This window comes from Setaria viridis, chromosome 3 (genome assembly GCF_005286985.2).
Source record: "Setaria viridis chromosome 3, Setaria_viridis_v4.0, whole genome shotgun sequence".
NCBI lineage: Eukaryota > Viridiplantae > Streptophyta > Magnoliopsida > Poales > Poaceae > Setaria > Setaria viridis.
The window spans coordinates 6,143,422-6,159,915 of NC_048265.2; the positions used below are offsets into that span (position 1 = coordinate 6,143,422).

A 16,494-nucleotide genomic window follows, 5' to 3' on the forward strand; every position below is an offset into this window, starting at 1 on the left:
GTCAACATCATACGAAGAGCATAACGATACTAATCAATTGGTGAAACGGCATCATAAATAACATGGAGGTCCAGAGTTGAGTACCAAGGGGAATTTGTGTAGCTTTCAAACATAAAAGGTAATATTCTAGAGTTAGAAGGATGATGATACCACTCAAATTTTTGGCCTCACATGCGGATGCGAGCCAGATAACGTGTCGAGCATATATGGTGAATTATTTAACAAGAACAAAAATTTATTCGCATGGAACAAAATGGTTCTATACCTAAAAAAATGAGGTAAACACATGGTGATGAGGACATCGCCATGCTGGACACCCACGAGTCATGGTCTTCCCCAAGTTACAGGTCGTCACCAATTCGGTCGTTGTGTTTAGTTCGGATTCAGCTGACATCCTTGCACGATTTCGGCCATAATCTCCCTCATACAACATCGAAACAAGACGTTCTTTGATGCGTTGGAACGGGGATGACGACGTCGTTCTTTTGGTTCTGGTCCTAGTTCTAGAAGGTTCGTGGATCATTCTGTGTGACCACAACAAGGTGCTGCATCACCAGTTTTGGGCCAACTTGGCCTTGTATCGTGTCGGGCCTTAAGCCCAAGTTGTGGGCGCCCCCCCTGGTCGCACCCAACCCTAGTTTGCCTTTTTGATATAAACTCAGTAGCCACCACCTTAGAAACTCGGGTTTTATTTAGTTCTAGTTTTACTTTAAGAAACTGATATTGATACGTTGTAACTGTGGCGACAAGTCCTTTTACAGTGATCCAGGGCTCCTGTTCCTATTCTCGTCGACTGTGTCGATTAGTCCTTTCGAATTGAGAGCTTGGACCCTTCTTTACTTCGTTCATATTTGCAATTTCAGATTGCGTGTTTATACTTTCTTGCTTGTGTCCTTCGATTCGCTTGCAGGGAAAGCCTTCTCGGCGAGGTCAATCAAGTTGTGCTTGGTTAATAACCAACAGAGCAGCGGTGTAGCGGTTGCAGGGATTCGAATCATATCTGATTAGAAGCTCAGATCGTCAACGTCGAGTCTCCACCAATCAAATTTATCACTACCTTTCAGAAGATCGGGCAAGTGCTACATCACATGGAACAAATTTTCTAACCCGTGTTTTAGTTAACATGAATTGCCGGCACACAACCTTCATTAAAAATGATTCAAGTTCCTTTTTTAGATAATGGATTCAAGTTAATTACTCCCACGATTGAATTCAAACCTTAGAATTTCTACTAATGGAAATAAACACGAAAATGGTACAGAAGGAAAGAAATGCAGGTCAGTGTGATCGCGTAAAAACACGCGGCAGTAAGACAAGACAGCGTAAACGGCCTGACACAGGGGTTAACCGCTCCCTCCCCTTCATCAAAAACCGCTACCCTCTCTCGCGCGCCATTGCATCTCCGTTGCGCCCTCCCACGCCCGCCGCTCAGCGCGCGGCCTCGCCCCGCGGCGGCTGGCCGCCGGCCTGTGCACCGCGCCCTCTCCCACCGGCCACCGTCGATCACGTCCGTAATGGCGGACGGGCATGGCGAAGGTGCCGCCTGGGAAGGGCCCTACGACCCGTTCCTTATGCAGGACGACTTCGACGACGTCATGTACTTGCTCGACATGGCCGCCGTCGTCCTTGACCCGCCGCCGCTGGCAGCACAGGCGCAGAACGTCGCCGCTGGTCCCTCTCCCTCCGGCGACAATAATCTCCTGGAGTGTCCGGCGAAGTCGAACAACGACTCCGTCGGCAACAGCGCTCCTACACACAATGCCGGCGTCACCACCGGTTCTCCTAGCAGGGCGCAAGACGTGGGCGCTAGCACATCGGCGACCGCATCGACGTCATCGCCGGCGGCCACGCACCAGAACGCGTTAGATTGCACCGGCTGCCAATTGCTGCGAGAAGTTCTGCACTCTAACGGTAGACACACGTACCGACGACATGGATCGTCCATGGATGCCGATCAATCACGAATGCTCATACATCTGGCTTCTTGCGAATTTCTAGGGTTTGAGGCGACAAAGCTTAGTATCCATGGGGCCGCCGGGGTGTTCTACCATGCAACACTGCAGGTGTACCGCATCAATTCCGAGGGCATGGCAACATCACTGACGCATCAATCCAACATTGAGTAAGTTGGAGAGACTCGAATTTCATGTTGTGGCAAATTTCTCGAATGCTTTTGCAGTGCATCTACTAGCAGTAATTTGGTTGAAGCCCATAGTTTCAGGTGCCGGGACTACGAGTGGGTGAAACGCTACCTGACGGGCTACGCCCAGCAACGCGCTGGCGGAGGCTACACCGTCATCCATGACTCGGTCTCGGCGTTCCACGACGCCCTCTGCACCAGGATGAGCTACGGCGGCGGCAACGTTGAAGGCGGCGACGACCGCTGTGAAGGGGAAATAATGGCGGCAGCAGCAGTCGAAAATGGTGGTGGTGATCATCAGCATCAAGAACTCGCCGGTGCCGCTGATGTTGCTGCACATCCTCCCGTCGAGCAGGGCGACGCGCCGGCAGCAGCAGCAGCAGCAGGTTGGATTGTGCATCATTGCATCAGCTCTTCTGATCTTCTTGCCCTTTGCATTAGGTTCTAGCTCGCTAGGGTTTAAGTTTCATATTCAGTTTATCAGTTACGACTTATGAATAAAGATTACTGTTTCAAATGTATAGGGCCTTCTGAACCAAGTGCTGATAACGAGCAGGAGCAACGGGAGGTTCGCCCGGTTGGCGGCAGGAGTGCACTTGCGATCCAGGTATCTATGACACGTGATCATTCCACTGGATCTACTGTTTTCTGGCACACAAATTGTTTGTTACACCTCAGCTACGGTTAGTTAACATTGGAATTACAAATTTACAACTAGTTTAACATTTTTAATTTGCAGAGGGAGAGAGCGAGCAATCTGCAGCTGAGCGACCTGGCGCGCTACTTCCACCTCCCCATGACCGAGGCCGCCAAGCACCTCGGCGTCTGCGCCACCGTCCTCAAGACCACCAGCCGCAGGTTCAACGTACCTCGCTGGCCTCACCGAAAAGTAACCACAAGTTCACATGACCTAGCTCTCCTTAATTTAATTATGTGCTTCGTCCTAATCTCCTTTACTAATATTTTCTGATGATTTTTTCTCTTTCATATGTTTAATCAACCGGTGATGGGGATTATATTTGTTTGTGTGCAGATCAAAAGCATTGACAACCATGTTGCCAAGCTGAGGAGGAGCGGCGGCAATGGCGGTGCAGCGGCGATGAGTGAGATGGAGAGGCTCACCGAGTCCAGGAGAAAGATTTACGCTGACCTGGTTGGTCAGTAAAGACCAGGCACATTGTCTACAATTTTTACACTGGAAATAGTACTTGTAATAAGATGCCGCGCAGATATATACTTTGTTGTCTAGTAAGATGCCAACAATTTTTGTTTACAAGAAAGGGAATAAGGAGAGAGCCCTCTCCTAGATTTCATGGATGCTAAAATGAGATGGATTGTCAGGTCCGAGGAAAAAAAATCAAAAATTAAATAAAACGCCACATACACGCACGTATAATTGCCCCTGCTAACACACGCACGCAACCCTACCCCAATAAGCACCTCCGAAAGATCTAGCCGGCAAATTCTCGAGGTTGACGAAGTCACCACTGAAGTCTCGCTGCCCGTCAATCCAGGAGCACTCGTGGAGTCGAGGACTCGAACCTCGGTGGACAGGTTCCACCGTAAGGACCTTAACATCACATGTATATTGGCACAATCGAACAAAGAAGTCGCGGATCCATCCCCTTCAAATCAATTCATATCTCCCAAACTATAGGTTTGATTACAATGCATGGATTTTTGTATAGGCATGTATTTCCATGAATCCCCTACTCATATCAAAGTTTTAGATCAATTGAACACCATCTTACTATCCAAATTGAAGTGACACAAAATTCAAGTGACACACAATTTATTTTTGTGCGTAACAAATATTCCAACGGTGGTGGTGGTGCTGACTCACATATGGTAGATGGAAGGAGAGAAATTTGGCCCACTTGGGCCCACATCAAACATCTCGGAGTAGGTAGATAGACGACTTGCGATTTACAAAGTAGGGAATTCAATCACAAGTTATATTCAGACTCAAATACCGAACGCAAGATTAATTATTCATACTAACCGAACCATTTTGACCAATCTTCAAACTTCAACTCAAAACAAATGTCAAATTATTTTTAAAATAGCATGGTTTGTGTTACAATTTGTAAGTGACGAAGTACTTGATTTTTTTTAAAAAAAGATTACTCCTCGTACGGTATACACTGGCACTAAATATTCAGTTTTACCAACAGTACTGACGATGGCCATCGTATTTCCTTAATATTTCTCTCGTATAGACGATGGTAAATTTTAGTGCAATTCAATACCATTCCATATGCTCGTCACTTCAAAAAGGGCAACCAGTCTCCACACGTTATCATTCCATGTGAGATTAATTTCAGAGACAAAAATACTTGAATTTGAAATGGGAATTCACAGGCAACATCGATTTTTCCTTCGACTATACCACTAATATACACAGTTATCCGCTAGCTATATGATTATGTGTTTGAAACGAAAACTCAACTATTTTGTCATCTGTTATGTACGATCTAAACCGTGACTGCCGGAGTTGGGAGCTCCGGTATGCCACCCTGGCTGTTGAGCACGATGACCTTCCCCTCTGAGTCAACATCCACAATGGCAGAGTCACCCTCCTTGACCTCCCCAGCGAGCATCTTCTCCGCAAGGCTGTCCTCCAGCAGCCTCATGATAGCCCGCCTCAACGGCCGTGCACCGTAGCTGGGGTTGTAGCCTTCATCCACCACCCGCTCCTTGAACTTCTCAGTAACCTGCAGGTTGATGTCCTTGGCCTTGAGTCGGTCGAAGACCTCCTGGAGCATAATATCTGCGATCTCCTTGACCTCGAGCTTGGTGAGCTGCCTGAAGACGATCATCTCATCGAGACGGTTGAGGAACTCGGGGCGGAAGTACTGCTTCATCTCCTCAATGACGAGGCTCTTGATCCTGCCATAGCTGCTGTCCTTCTCGTCGGAGTCGAGGTCAAAACCAATCTTACGCCCACCCTTCTCAATGACACTGCTCCCGACGTTCGAGGTCATGATTAGGAGGGTGTTCTTGAAGTCCACTGTTCTTCCCTTGCTGTCGGTCAACCTCCCGTCTTCCAAAATCTGGAGCATCATGTTGAAGACATCAGGGTGTGCCTTCTCAATCTCATCAAAGAGCACAACTGTGTATGGGCGCCGTCTAACTGCCTCAGTCAGTTGGCCACCCTCAGTGTATCCAACATATCCTGGAGGTGAACCGATCAGCTTGGAAACTGTGTGCCTCTCCATGAATTCACTCATATCAAGCCGGATCATAGCCTCCTGAGAGCCAAAGTAATAGGCAGCAAGGGCCTTAGCGAGCTCTGACTTCCCAACACCGGTGGGACCTGCGAAGATAAAGCTTGCAATCGGCCTGTTGGGGTTCTTGAGGCCCACACGAGCACGGCGAATGGAACGACTAATAGCTACCACAGCCTCATCTTGGCCAATGACACGTTTGTGCAAAGTCTCTTCCATCTTAAGAAGCTTATCAGATTCATCACTGGAAACCTTCTCCACTGGAATGCCAGTCCATGACGATACTATGTGCTGGATATCTGCTTCATTAACCATAGGTCCTGTCTCTCCAGATTCCTCCTCTGCTTTGCTCATCTCTTTGCTCTTGTCAATGAGGGCTGTTATCTGGGCTTTCAATTCCATTTCACGGTCTCGCAGCTCTCCAGCCTAATGGCAATACCCAAAAAAAAACAGAATTTAGCTGTGAGCATTGGGGAAAAAGGTACACACAATTAAGTAAACAAAAGTACAGGCAGAAAGGCAGAGCATAGGCATCAACATATGTAACGAAAGCAGGGAAAACAGTTAAATAAACAAAGGCAGAATGAGAGACAAGTGAAATTGCACGTTATCAAATTTTAAAGTCAAGTGATAACTATTTAAAGTCAAAAGTGCAGCAATTTTTTTTTAACTCGTATATTACATCTTAAAATGGAAAATAGAGAATATCACTCAAATAGAACACTGACGAAAGGAACAAGAATTGCTGAATCATCCAAAAGTATCTGTCATCTACCAACTATATATCTAAATATTTTGTATATACAAGTGAATGTTTTCCATAAAGCAGTTATGGTGGATGGAAGTTATGGAGTAATATCATCTGCCAGGAGGAGAGGCCTGGTACCATTTCAGTTTGCATCACAACATGAAATAGATGTGAAATTTAGTAAACCTAGTCAGTTACCTTTTCAAAATCCTGGCTACGAACAGCTTCATTCTTCTGTTTTGTGACTTGTTTGAGCTCTTTGTCAAGCTCTCTTGCTTCCTCAGGAACCTGCACTAAAAGTTCGATTTAAAATTGTTTTGGGCATGCAAAAATTAAGCATAAAAAATAAACGAAAGCAGATGCCTCGGGATACTTTTACCTGTGCATGCTGTAGCCTAACACGGGAACCTGCTTCATCAATCAAGTCAATTGCCTTGTCCGGGAGGAAACGATCACTGCAAACAAAATATGCTGTCAGGTGATGATAAAGATGCAGCATAGTAGCAGAGTTAAATCATCCATGAACATAGTCAGAAATGAAGTGCACTAGTTTCTCTGAGATGTTAGCTAAGGTTCCAGGGTATTTTGCTTGTACTTGTTTACATGATCAGCTGAAGTGACACACCTGATGTATTGATATGAAAGCTTTGCAGCTGCAATCAGAGCTTCATCAGTGTAACGAAGTTTATGATGGATCTCGTATCGTTCCCTAAGTCCTCTGAGAATTTCTATGGTTTCATCTACTGTTGGCTCTGGCACTTTCACGGGTTGGAAACGCCTTTCCAGGGCTGGGTCTTTCTCAATGTGCTTCCTATATTCATCAAGTGTAGTCGCTCCAATGCACTGAAATTAGACATAACAAGTTGGTTGTAACAACCTCAAGACAAGGAAGAGCGATGAAAAAACTCATGTTGAAGGAAAAGAAGATACTTCACTTGCGCAAAAGAAAAGAAAACAGAAAATTAACCACAACATAGGAACATGTAATCTTATCTACGCACCTGTAGTTCACCTCTTGCTAATGCTGGCTTCAAAATGTTAGCAGCATCGATAGCACCTTCTGCTGCTCCTGCTCCTATCAGAGTGTGAACTTCATCAATAAAGAGTATTATCTCGTCACTTTGCTTGATTTCTTCCATCAGCTTCTTTAATCTTTCTTCGAATTCTCCACGGTATTTTGTGCCAGCAACAAGAAGTCCCATGTCAAGGGTAATGACCTGCGGTAAATTGGTTGAAGAAATATCCATCATTTCCTCACAATCTCATCAAAAGAATGCAGAAACAAAGCAGAAAAATAAAAGGTATGATCTTCATAATGTCTTCCATAGATTAATCAGTTACAAATTACAATTCTAATATAACGTGTCGCAAATAAGTATGAATACAGCATACTTTGCTCTTTTATTTGCTCAATTATTGTTGGGGTCAGTGCAGATGATTAGAAAATTCTACAACATTTTGAATGCTTAAATATAGGGCTAATATGACTCGAAATATCAAGCAGGCTCTTCAATGATTAACATTGTACCTACATACTAGAATGCCAACTGTACGGGGCTACTCAACTAAAATGAGAAAGAAAAGAGCAATATGTGCATGCACCCTCATGTAGAGTAGCATAAATATGCCATACACAACAAAACAGAAGTGCATAAAAGCAAAAGCTTATTCCTAAGCTCATATGTTCACATAAGTTGCAGAATCATTAAGCAAAATAGTAAAAATAGAAACATATTGTGTATTTGCTCCGAAATGATGCAAAAGAGGCTACCTTTTTCCCTTCTATTGTTTCAGGCACATCGCCTGTAGAAATGCGTTGAGCCAGTCCTTCAGCAATTGCAGTCTTTCCAACACCAGGCTCTCCAATCAAGCAGGGATTGTTCTTCGTTCGTCTACCTAAAATTTGTACCACACGCTCAATCTGTGGCTGCCTACCAACAACAGGATCTAGCTTTCCCTGCAGATATGATAAATATTACTGAATACTTCTTTTCCAGCACTTGTGCTTATTATAATACAGGAGGACAGAAAAATTACCTCTTCTGCTAATTTTGTTAAATTAGTTCCATACTCCTCGAGCGTAGGCATCTTATTACCACTACTCCCTCCTCCAACTCCAGCACCAACAGCTTCTGTGGTCTCACCAATCATTCGGATAACCTAGAGATCCATGACATTGAAAACAAGCTAATTAAACAAAATTTGTTTTCAAACAGAGCACTTCATCATTATAGAAACAGACACCAGATATAGTTTACCTGTGTACGGATATTGCTGGGGTCAGCTCCGAGACTCTCAAGTACACGAGCCGCCACACCTTCACCCTCACGAAGCAGTCCAAGAAGCAGGTGCTCAGATCCAATATAATTGTGTCCTGGAAAGGGAAGCATTTAGTGCTCGAAAAAAATCTTATACAGAACTTGTCAAAAATCAAGTGCACTATGATACGATACATAGAAGGAAATGGTATTCTGGTTAAGATAAATATCTTGACAATTATCAACATAGGAAGTAAATCCACCATAATAAATGAGAAAGCAGGGTGGGATGATTTTACATATACAATTGGTCAATGACAAATATTTTTTTTTACAATAGACAAAGCAAGACAATGGATTCAATTCCATCTTAAGACCTGAATTGTTAAAAGGGACAAAAGTAATATATTGGATGATGCAAAACAAACAGGCCCGTAATGATGCAAATAGCCAAATATGCATAATGAAGATACAAAAATAGCAATGCGATAAGGTTATTCTATGAGATTATGATGCCCATTGCACACATTCACAACTTCCATTCCTTAAAAAGTGGCACAATAGACAAAAATGGAAGATCAATTGCATACAAATAGTGCAATGACCTGTCCATTATCAAATCAGGATCCCTCTTATGTCAGTTAAGAATGATGTGTCGAATACATTTAAGGGAAACTGCACTTGTATCTATGTCAAGACGCCATTTGATATCTTCATATCCAAAAGTCCACAAACTCTACCCAATATTTTCAGCAAAATCTTTCATTAAAAGAAAAGGCTGTCTGGGAGCTTTTTATCAGGACTCAATAGAAAAAATGCCTAAATCTGGAAGTAATCAGAAAAGGAAACTCCATTCTGGGGCTACAAAATGTTGGTCAACAGAGACAATCCTTCTAGATTTTAATCTGATGCAAGTTGCAAATTAAGGAAATAGAAGACAAGACAAAAGGGTATCACAAGAACCATGAGAAGCATACACAGTTGGCAATTCCTTCTAGTTTGATTTAGTTCTAGCAGTTAATTAGAGCGAATAGGAACTGAAATTTAAGGCATCAGGGTAAGGAAAAAAAATAAAAAGAAGCCTTGATTAACCTACCTAATTGGCGAGCTTCCTCCAGTGAGAGCTCCAAAACACGTTTAGCACGTGGTGTGAATGGTATTTCAACAGCAACAAAGCCATTGCCCCGCCCAATGATCTTTTCCACTTCCACACGTGCATCCTTGAGATTTATACCCATGGACTTGAGCACCTTTGCTGCAATACCAGTCCCCTCTCCGATCAGACCTAAGAGAATCTGCTCGGTACCAACAAAGTTGTGGCCCAGGCGCCTCGCTTCCTCTTGCGCAAGCATGATGACCTTAATAGCTTTCTCCGTGAACCTCTCAAACATCGCCCGAGTAACAAAGCGAGAACGCCTTGTCCGTCGAGAGGATCTGTAAGATGCAACTGCCGACCTGGAATTGGACACCGTTGGTGTGACCGAGAAGCTATGTACTGATCTTAGGCCGACGAATGCTGACATCTTGACAGGGCGGCTAAGAGACATTGCCAACATAGAGGCAGGCCTCCTGGTGCCATGGGACCTCCATCGCTGGGTGCTTATGCGACCCCCGAACGTTGTTCCGAGGGCAACTGACTGGAGTAAAGTCCCTGCCATGGTCAGAAGTGCTGCCCCTTAACCTGTGCAAAGACATTAGATAGTTTAGGAATAGTTAATACCAATCCTCCAAAAATCTCAGATGGACACAATGACTGAAATCAAAACATTCACAGCAGTACAGCCAATTTTCGAAATTTCGCCCATCCTCCAGTTAATACCCCAAACAAATCACAAAAACAAACTGTGCTAAAAGTTGGAAAATAAAGTGCGCTACAGAACTCCGCTTCCTACCAAATTAATCCGTAAAATCTGGATGGACATGGACTGTACATCCGCAAAAGAAAGAAACATTTGGATTTGGGGGGAAAGACCTGTTCCCCCGGTTACAGAAAGGGATCGCATCCATGAACTGCGCCCATCGATCGAATTAAATAATGTTTCAACCTCACATTGGCATCGGTTATAACTAAAGAGGGAGAGGGAGATCAGCCATGCATCTTATCCAGAACCAAAACAGAATAAAAATCAAAACTTTTTCCACAAAACAATCTACAGATTCAGGGTCAGGAATCACAGCCCACCCCCGACAACCGGTGATTGCCCATCCATGAATCGAAGAACGCGAATCCTCGATGAGAGTTTCGGGCACGCAACCAAGAACAAGAAATTACCCAATCGCAGAACGAGGAATTCAGAGAGAGAGAGAGAGAGAGAGAGAGAGAGAGAGAGAGAAGCGATGGTGGCGCTCACCTCCGAGGAGAGAGGGGAGGAGGTGGTGGAAGGGCGGTGCGTTGGTGTTGCGTCCTCCCCTGGTCCCTGGAGATAAGGGGGCCGCTTGCTTGGCTTTGGCTGAGTGCCCAACAAAAAAGAGAACACAAGATTGTTCTCCCCCTCCCTCTCTTTCTCCTCCTTTCGTCCAGGCTCCTGATTCTGCCTTTTGTCTGTTTCCTAAGTTTTCTATTTTATGTTTTCTGCATTTCTGAGGATGGGAATTTTTTGACAATTCGGCAATTTTGTTCGTGCCATGCACTGCGATAGATATTTTTTTGGGGGTAACAGATTTTTTTCCCATTGTGAGAACAGAATCAGCGGTGTTCTTGAGTGTTTGCATTGCAAATGTTTGGGGGACAAACAGTATTGTTGACAAAATTGAATTAGGACTCCAAAGAAAAGGAAGCACATTTATTTTAATTTTCTCTCTATTATATTTAAATTGTACATAAGAAAAAAATTTAGATGATGGTGGAGCCCAAGTGGCATGGTTCAGCATGACCGAGAATTAGATCAAAATTTCATAGGACCACCATCTTCAATGTAGGGTGGAATGCGATTCGAGTGCATCCAAGTTCATCATGAAAACAAACATTTATAAAAAAAAACTAAAAGCAATGAGTACCTAACGCTTATTTTTTTCAGAAATAAAATGATTGAATCCCAGTATAGAGTACTGATGTTACCCGAAAGAGGAATGAAATAGTACAAAATACTTTTCTCTTGCCAAACTGTAAGCATCAATGCGTTCAGTCACATAACAAACCATTTCGTCTCATACACATTTCTCTTTCTGATCTTTTACAGCGATGTGGTCGGCAGATAAGATGAATATACACGCACACAAAAATCTTGACATGGGCACTGTTGAGATGGGTGTTCCTTCTCCTTGACGCCGGCGCCAGAGCTTCGTAGGCCATCAGTTTCTGAACAGAAGAGTTTTGTAGTGTGCGCTTCTGCTACGGAAGCGACAGCTTTCAAGCTTTTGGTGACATCTGAATCCACTCACTGAATCTGAACGAAATTTTGAGAACCTCTGAAATCTGAATAGTTCTCCGCCTGCCAAACAAGCCGCCACGCCCACGGGACGAATTCTCTGAAGAACACAAGTGCCACTTGTACTGCTGCACTTGCTCTTACGGATGCAGACATACGTCTTTGCAAACTTGGACAACAACCATGCTGCAAGGAAGGCTGCTGATTGCCTTTGCTACAACGTACTGTGGCATGGTATCGTACAGAAGGCTGCTGATAGCTACAGAACTATGGAAGGACCTATGCAGATGGCTCATGCTTGATTGTTGTATCATGACATTTTGGAGACAGCCATAGACTGAATTGGTAATCTGGAGAATCCAAACCGATGCCTTCATGGCCATCAAACTCATCCAATCCAATCAACTCTTCGATCCGACTCTTTTTGTCCGCTAGTTTTTGGGTGTCGCGTGCTCCAGTCTCTTTAAGAGGTTGATCTGTCTGTAACTTTGGAGCGCTGACCCTTCTTGGGGCGCCAAGTTTCAAGTGAGGCGGCCTTCTTCTCTGACAGTTGCTTGGCACCTGGTGACTGGAGGGTGCAGACGCTTTTGTTGTCCTGCTCAACCTGGAGGGAACTGCTGGCGCCTTCTGAATCTTCGCTTGAGAGGAGGCTTTGGTTCCTTTTGTGCCTGAATTGGTAGTCCCTCTATGCAGTTCAGCGCTCTTCTTTGCTGAAGCAAGTTTGTTCTTATGGAGCCTCTGCAAGACTGGATTTAACTGACGAACTTCAGCATAACCAATATCCATTGTGTTTCTACGAGGCGACACACTGAGAAATTTGTCAAATTCAGGACTGTTGTAGCAAGTGCGCTCAAATGGCCAGAATATTGGCTCATCAGAGTCGTTAGCTTCTTTCCTTTGCGATGTTCCTGCACTAGAACTGGGAGGACCAAATTGGAGGCTTCTGACTGCACTGAAAGAAGGACTGGGAAAGTCAGAATCGAGAATATCAAGAAACTGTTCCTTGCCTGGCAGCAAAGCAGAATCCTCTGCATCAAGATCTAAAGAAGAGACCCATATATCTGTTCTGTCAAGATCCTCAGACTGAGTATCTGACTGTACTGTGAATGGTGTACTTGGGGTACTGATTGTAGATGACTGCTCGCTGAAACAGCTATCATATGAAGAATCACCACACTCCGAGTCTGAAAGGACAAAGGGAAAGCCATTCTTTTCAAGTCTCCATCTAATCGCCTCCTCCTCAGTAGCATCCCGCTTAAGACTCTTTAGTGGCAAATTAAGGATGGCTGATGAAACCTCCTTGTCAGGACAAGGAGAAGTTGCAATTTCCACCCTGTGCATGATGACATCATTGGAACTATACAATGATAACTGCATCAAGAACTGATTATGAAGTGAAGTTGCCTTCTTGTCAAGCTCAGAACCATCAAAATCATGGGTCCCCTCGCTGTCCTTCATTTTATGTCACCCTAAAAGATTGATTCGACCTAGCATTGACAGAAATAAGAACTGTTAGTGGGAAATCGGCAAACACTAGCAAAGCTATTGAGTTTTTCCAGGAAAACAATAAGAAAATGGTAGCACCTGCAGTCAAGACAAGGTATTGCAGACAAACCAGAAGGAAGATAAGCCAGAATCACACCTTACATATTGGATTGAAGTATCCATTAACATTGTGACATCGATATTACACAAGCAATTAATATCGGCAAATCAAGTTGACAGGATCAAACTAATGTGTTCTGCTATGATAAATAAGTGACTCAAATGAAACAATCTTGACTTCACATCATACATGACGTAATTAATTTTTCATATTTCAGTATTCTGAAAAGTATCCCCACAGAATGTGTCACTGTATTTGTTATTCAAAGGCACTTTCTCACAATTGACCAGGATTTTATATCTGATCCACTTCCTAACACAACACTGCTTTTGTTAACCACTTCAGCTACATGTGGACTTTTATACATAAAGAAAAGGAACCTACTCCCATCTACGAAAGTGCCCTAATGTCCGGGTGTTGTTTTCGGTATATCACTAAACAAGTTCAGGTGCCCCAATAAGGGGGAAAATTCCATTTCTTTAGTGGTCAGATAAATTCTGGAAAAAGAACTACACCAAATAACCAATGGACCACTAAAATCAAACTGAGGCTCTAGTCAAGGAAACAGGCAGGCTTGTGTCATCAGTTCTCGCAGTACTTCAAGGAAACTAAGTCCATTCACATAATGACAGGCTTTCATAGTGATCTCAGAAATGGTCACTTGGTCAGAGTAGAGAAGGTGAGATAGTGATATGCAAAGAAATTTGCTTTCGTTTCAAACGTAAATATTGACATTATGACCGCCGCTCAGATTACACAATGATGCATTTGGACATGTGGAAATTTTATGCGGGGTTAAACTTTACTCCAGTGATGTTTTTAGGGGGAAATATATTAGGAAACGAGACCCCCAAAGTACTCTGTTCCTGATGCTAAATGAAAATTAAGAATTTCTGTTGTTGAAGTAAACTCACCCAGCAATCCCCAATAGTTTCAGAGTTACACCAGCATGCAGAAATCATTGACTTTATATAAAAGCTCGTGAAGATGAAGTGCTTTTTTCCGTGATAAACCAGTCTGCTTACTCCTAATCAAGCTAACAACTCTGCTCCTAACCAAGAACTCAACATGCAGAAAATTTCCCCCTGATTTCAGAATCCACGACACGGAGGTACGAAACCATACCCTTTCTAGCAATAGGGATACAGAAGGGAGACAACAGAGAAAGAACTGAAAGCTGAAAGAAAACCACTGCGAGGGCACTGTCTTCGAGGTTAAATTCGGGAAAAAAAAAAGAAAGGAAGATGGGTGAAGTAAGCGACTGAAGATGTATACAGTTTGGCGGATGATTCTGAACTGAAAGAAGAAAGGGAGAGAGAAGAATTTCTACCTGAATCTGGCGCGCCTGGACGAGAAGCCGCCACACCCTTTTGCTCGGCTTCTTTCTCCCGCCGCCGCTCTCCCTCCGTCGAGGGCGGTTTTGAATGAACCCCCTCTGGTTTTGGTAGCGATTTCTTCTTGTTTGGACCTCGGATTCCTTAGGGTTGACATGTGGATCCTCAGAATTCAGGTGATTTTCTTTTTGTAACCGGCCAGGCAGGGGGTATTCTTGGTGCTCGTGTGAAACCGATCGCATCTGGGCCACCAAAATTATACAGCATATCTTTCTTTTCCTAAATCTTCTGTGATCACTTTCCATAAGTTATTGTTCTCTCCAATGCTTTCCATAAATTCTTGGCATTGTCGAAATGTTAAGGGGGCGCTGAGGTCTTATGTTCGGGTTTGACCATGTTTGCCGGGCTAGTCTAATAGGATATGCTACCTGCGTTAAGAATCTTGCAGAGATAGTATGGTTTAATAACTTTTAAAAAAAAGATTTGAAGAGATTTCAGAGATGGACAGAGAAGCTGTTGCGTGTTTTGCTGGCCCAACTCATGTCCTCCTAAGACCCATTATTCGGTTCCGTTTTGGGCCATGGTCGCGTACCAGCAGCCTAAGCCGGCGACATCACAGCCCACTCGCTTGCCCCGATTCCTTACTTGGGCCAGTTTCATTTGTACCTGGATGAAGTCTTCCCACCAGTCGAGAAGCCTTTTCTCGCAGTCGCGCAGGCGCGCAGCCTGGGAGCTGCTAGGCGTCACTTGAGGCGACAAAATCGCTAACCAACGCCTCAAGACGACGCGGTCCACCAAACAGCCCATGAAGGCTGGACCACGCGCCACCGCTGCTTCCCCTCCTCCCCCACATCGCCCTCCTCCAACATCTCCGGCAGTTCCCACCACCGCCTTAACCCGATGCTTACCGTCACGCCCCCGCCTCCTCCACCACCCACCAACTATCCTCCACCACCCGAGACTGGCGGCACCCCGCCCTGCCCACAACCCATCGTTGCCGTCGATCCGCCGCCGCCTAAGGCCCTCCCTCTACAGCCGGGACTCATTAGAGACCCCACATCCCCAGCAGCACGAACTCGAAGCCCCTAACCCCAAACCCTAACCCTATCGGCAGCCACTCACCGGAGAACTCACAGCCCGCCCCCGCCCAGTCCCTGGCCCACCAGCTATCAAGATGCCACCCTCCCGATGCGATGGCAGCCCCACGCTACGCTGCCCCACAACCCACCTCCGCGCACCGGGCTTCCCTGCTCCCTCATCCACCCCTTTTCTAAGGTCGGAATGGAGCTCCCCAATAACCCCGCGCCCAAATACCCTAACCTAGCGGCATGGCCGCGCCGGCTGCGAGCGGAGATCGAGCCAGCGAGCAGAGGCGGAAGAAGGCAGAGGAGGAGGTGTTGCTGATAAGCGGGATCCACATATATGCAACTGTTGACGCCAGATTTCGTCACTAGTAAAATCGGCGCCAAGAAGAGAGGGAATCGGAGAAGCACAGTTGGGAATCGGTCGAATGGTGCTACAGTGCGAGATCGGCCGGTGACTTCTGTCTCGCTTCGGATTGAACGTGCCGGGGTCCCAATCGGTTGCCTTTTGCCGATAAGGATTCGGCCGATTAGGAGGATGGTTTAATTGGGCCTGTATGGGCTTGGAAAGGAATAAGAGGATAAGGGGGAGATCAGCCCATGAAGCGTAGAGTAACCAACCTAGCACGAATCGTGCTTGTAAAATATTCGTTTTCTGTTTGAATTAGGGATAGAATTCTAGTCGGTTAAGAAGTCCTCTGTACGGGGCTATAAATAGCTACCTTTGAAAA

General features: G+C 44.9%; 2 protein-coding genes across 2 annotated transcripts; both read right to left on the minus strand.

Annotated features, from left to right (window-relative positions):
• Positions 1-4,408: 4,408 nt before the first annotated feature.
• On the minus strand, positions 4,409-10,884 carry LOC117848071 (chaperone protein ClpC2, chloroplastic). The gene is made up of 10 exons (XM_034729381.2): positions 10,725-10,884; positions 9,470-10,054; positions 8,374-8,489; positions 8,153-8,275; positions 7,887-8,072; positions 7,117-7,332; positions 6,741-6,958; positions 6,495-6,570; positions 6,314-6,403; positions 4,409-5,793 (listed from the first exon to the last, which is right to left on the minus strand). Exons 2-10 carry the CDS (start codon positions 10,029-10,031, stop codon positions 4,615-4,617), a joined length of 2,766 nt encoding a protein of 921 aa, XP_034585272.1. The 5' UTR covers positions 10,032-10,054; positions 10,725-10,884; the 3' UTR covers positions 4,409-4,614.
• Positions 10,885-11,448: 564 nt separating this feature from the next.
• Positions 11,449-15,008, minus strand: LOC117847221 (uncharacterized). Its single transcript, XM_034728389.2, has 2 exons — positions 14,678-15,008; positions 11,449-13,228 (listed from the first exon to the last, which is right to left on the minus strand). The coding sequence occupies exon 2, from the start codon at positions 13,197-13,199 to the stop codon at positions 12,021-12,023; it is 1,179 nt and encodes a 392-aa protein (XP_034584280.1). The 5' UTR covers positions 13,200-13,228; positions 14,678-15,008; the 3' UTR covers positions 11,449-12,020.
• Between the last annotated feature and the right edge of the window lie 1,486 nt (positions 15,009-16,494).

Coding starts and splice junctions, on each gene's coding strand:
- LOC117848071 (XM_034729381.2), bottom strand. CDS start 10,031: ATGGCAGGGACTTTACTCCAGTCAGTTGCCCTCGGAACAACGTTCGGG. Junction 6,959..7,116: donor TAGCAAGAGGTGAACTACAG/GTGCGTAGATAA, acceptor GTCTAATTTCAG/TGCATTGGAGCGACTACACT. Junction 6,571..6,740: donor CTTTCATATCAATACATCAG/GTGTGTCACTTC, acceptor TTTTGTTTGCAG/TGATCGTTTCCTCCCGGACA.
- LOC117847221 (XM_034728389.2), bottom strand. CDS start 13,199: ATGAAGGACAGCGAGGGGACCCATGATTTTGATGGTTCTGAGCTTGAC.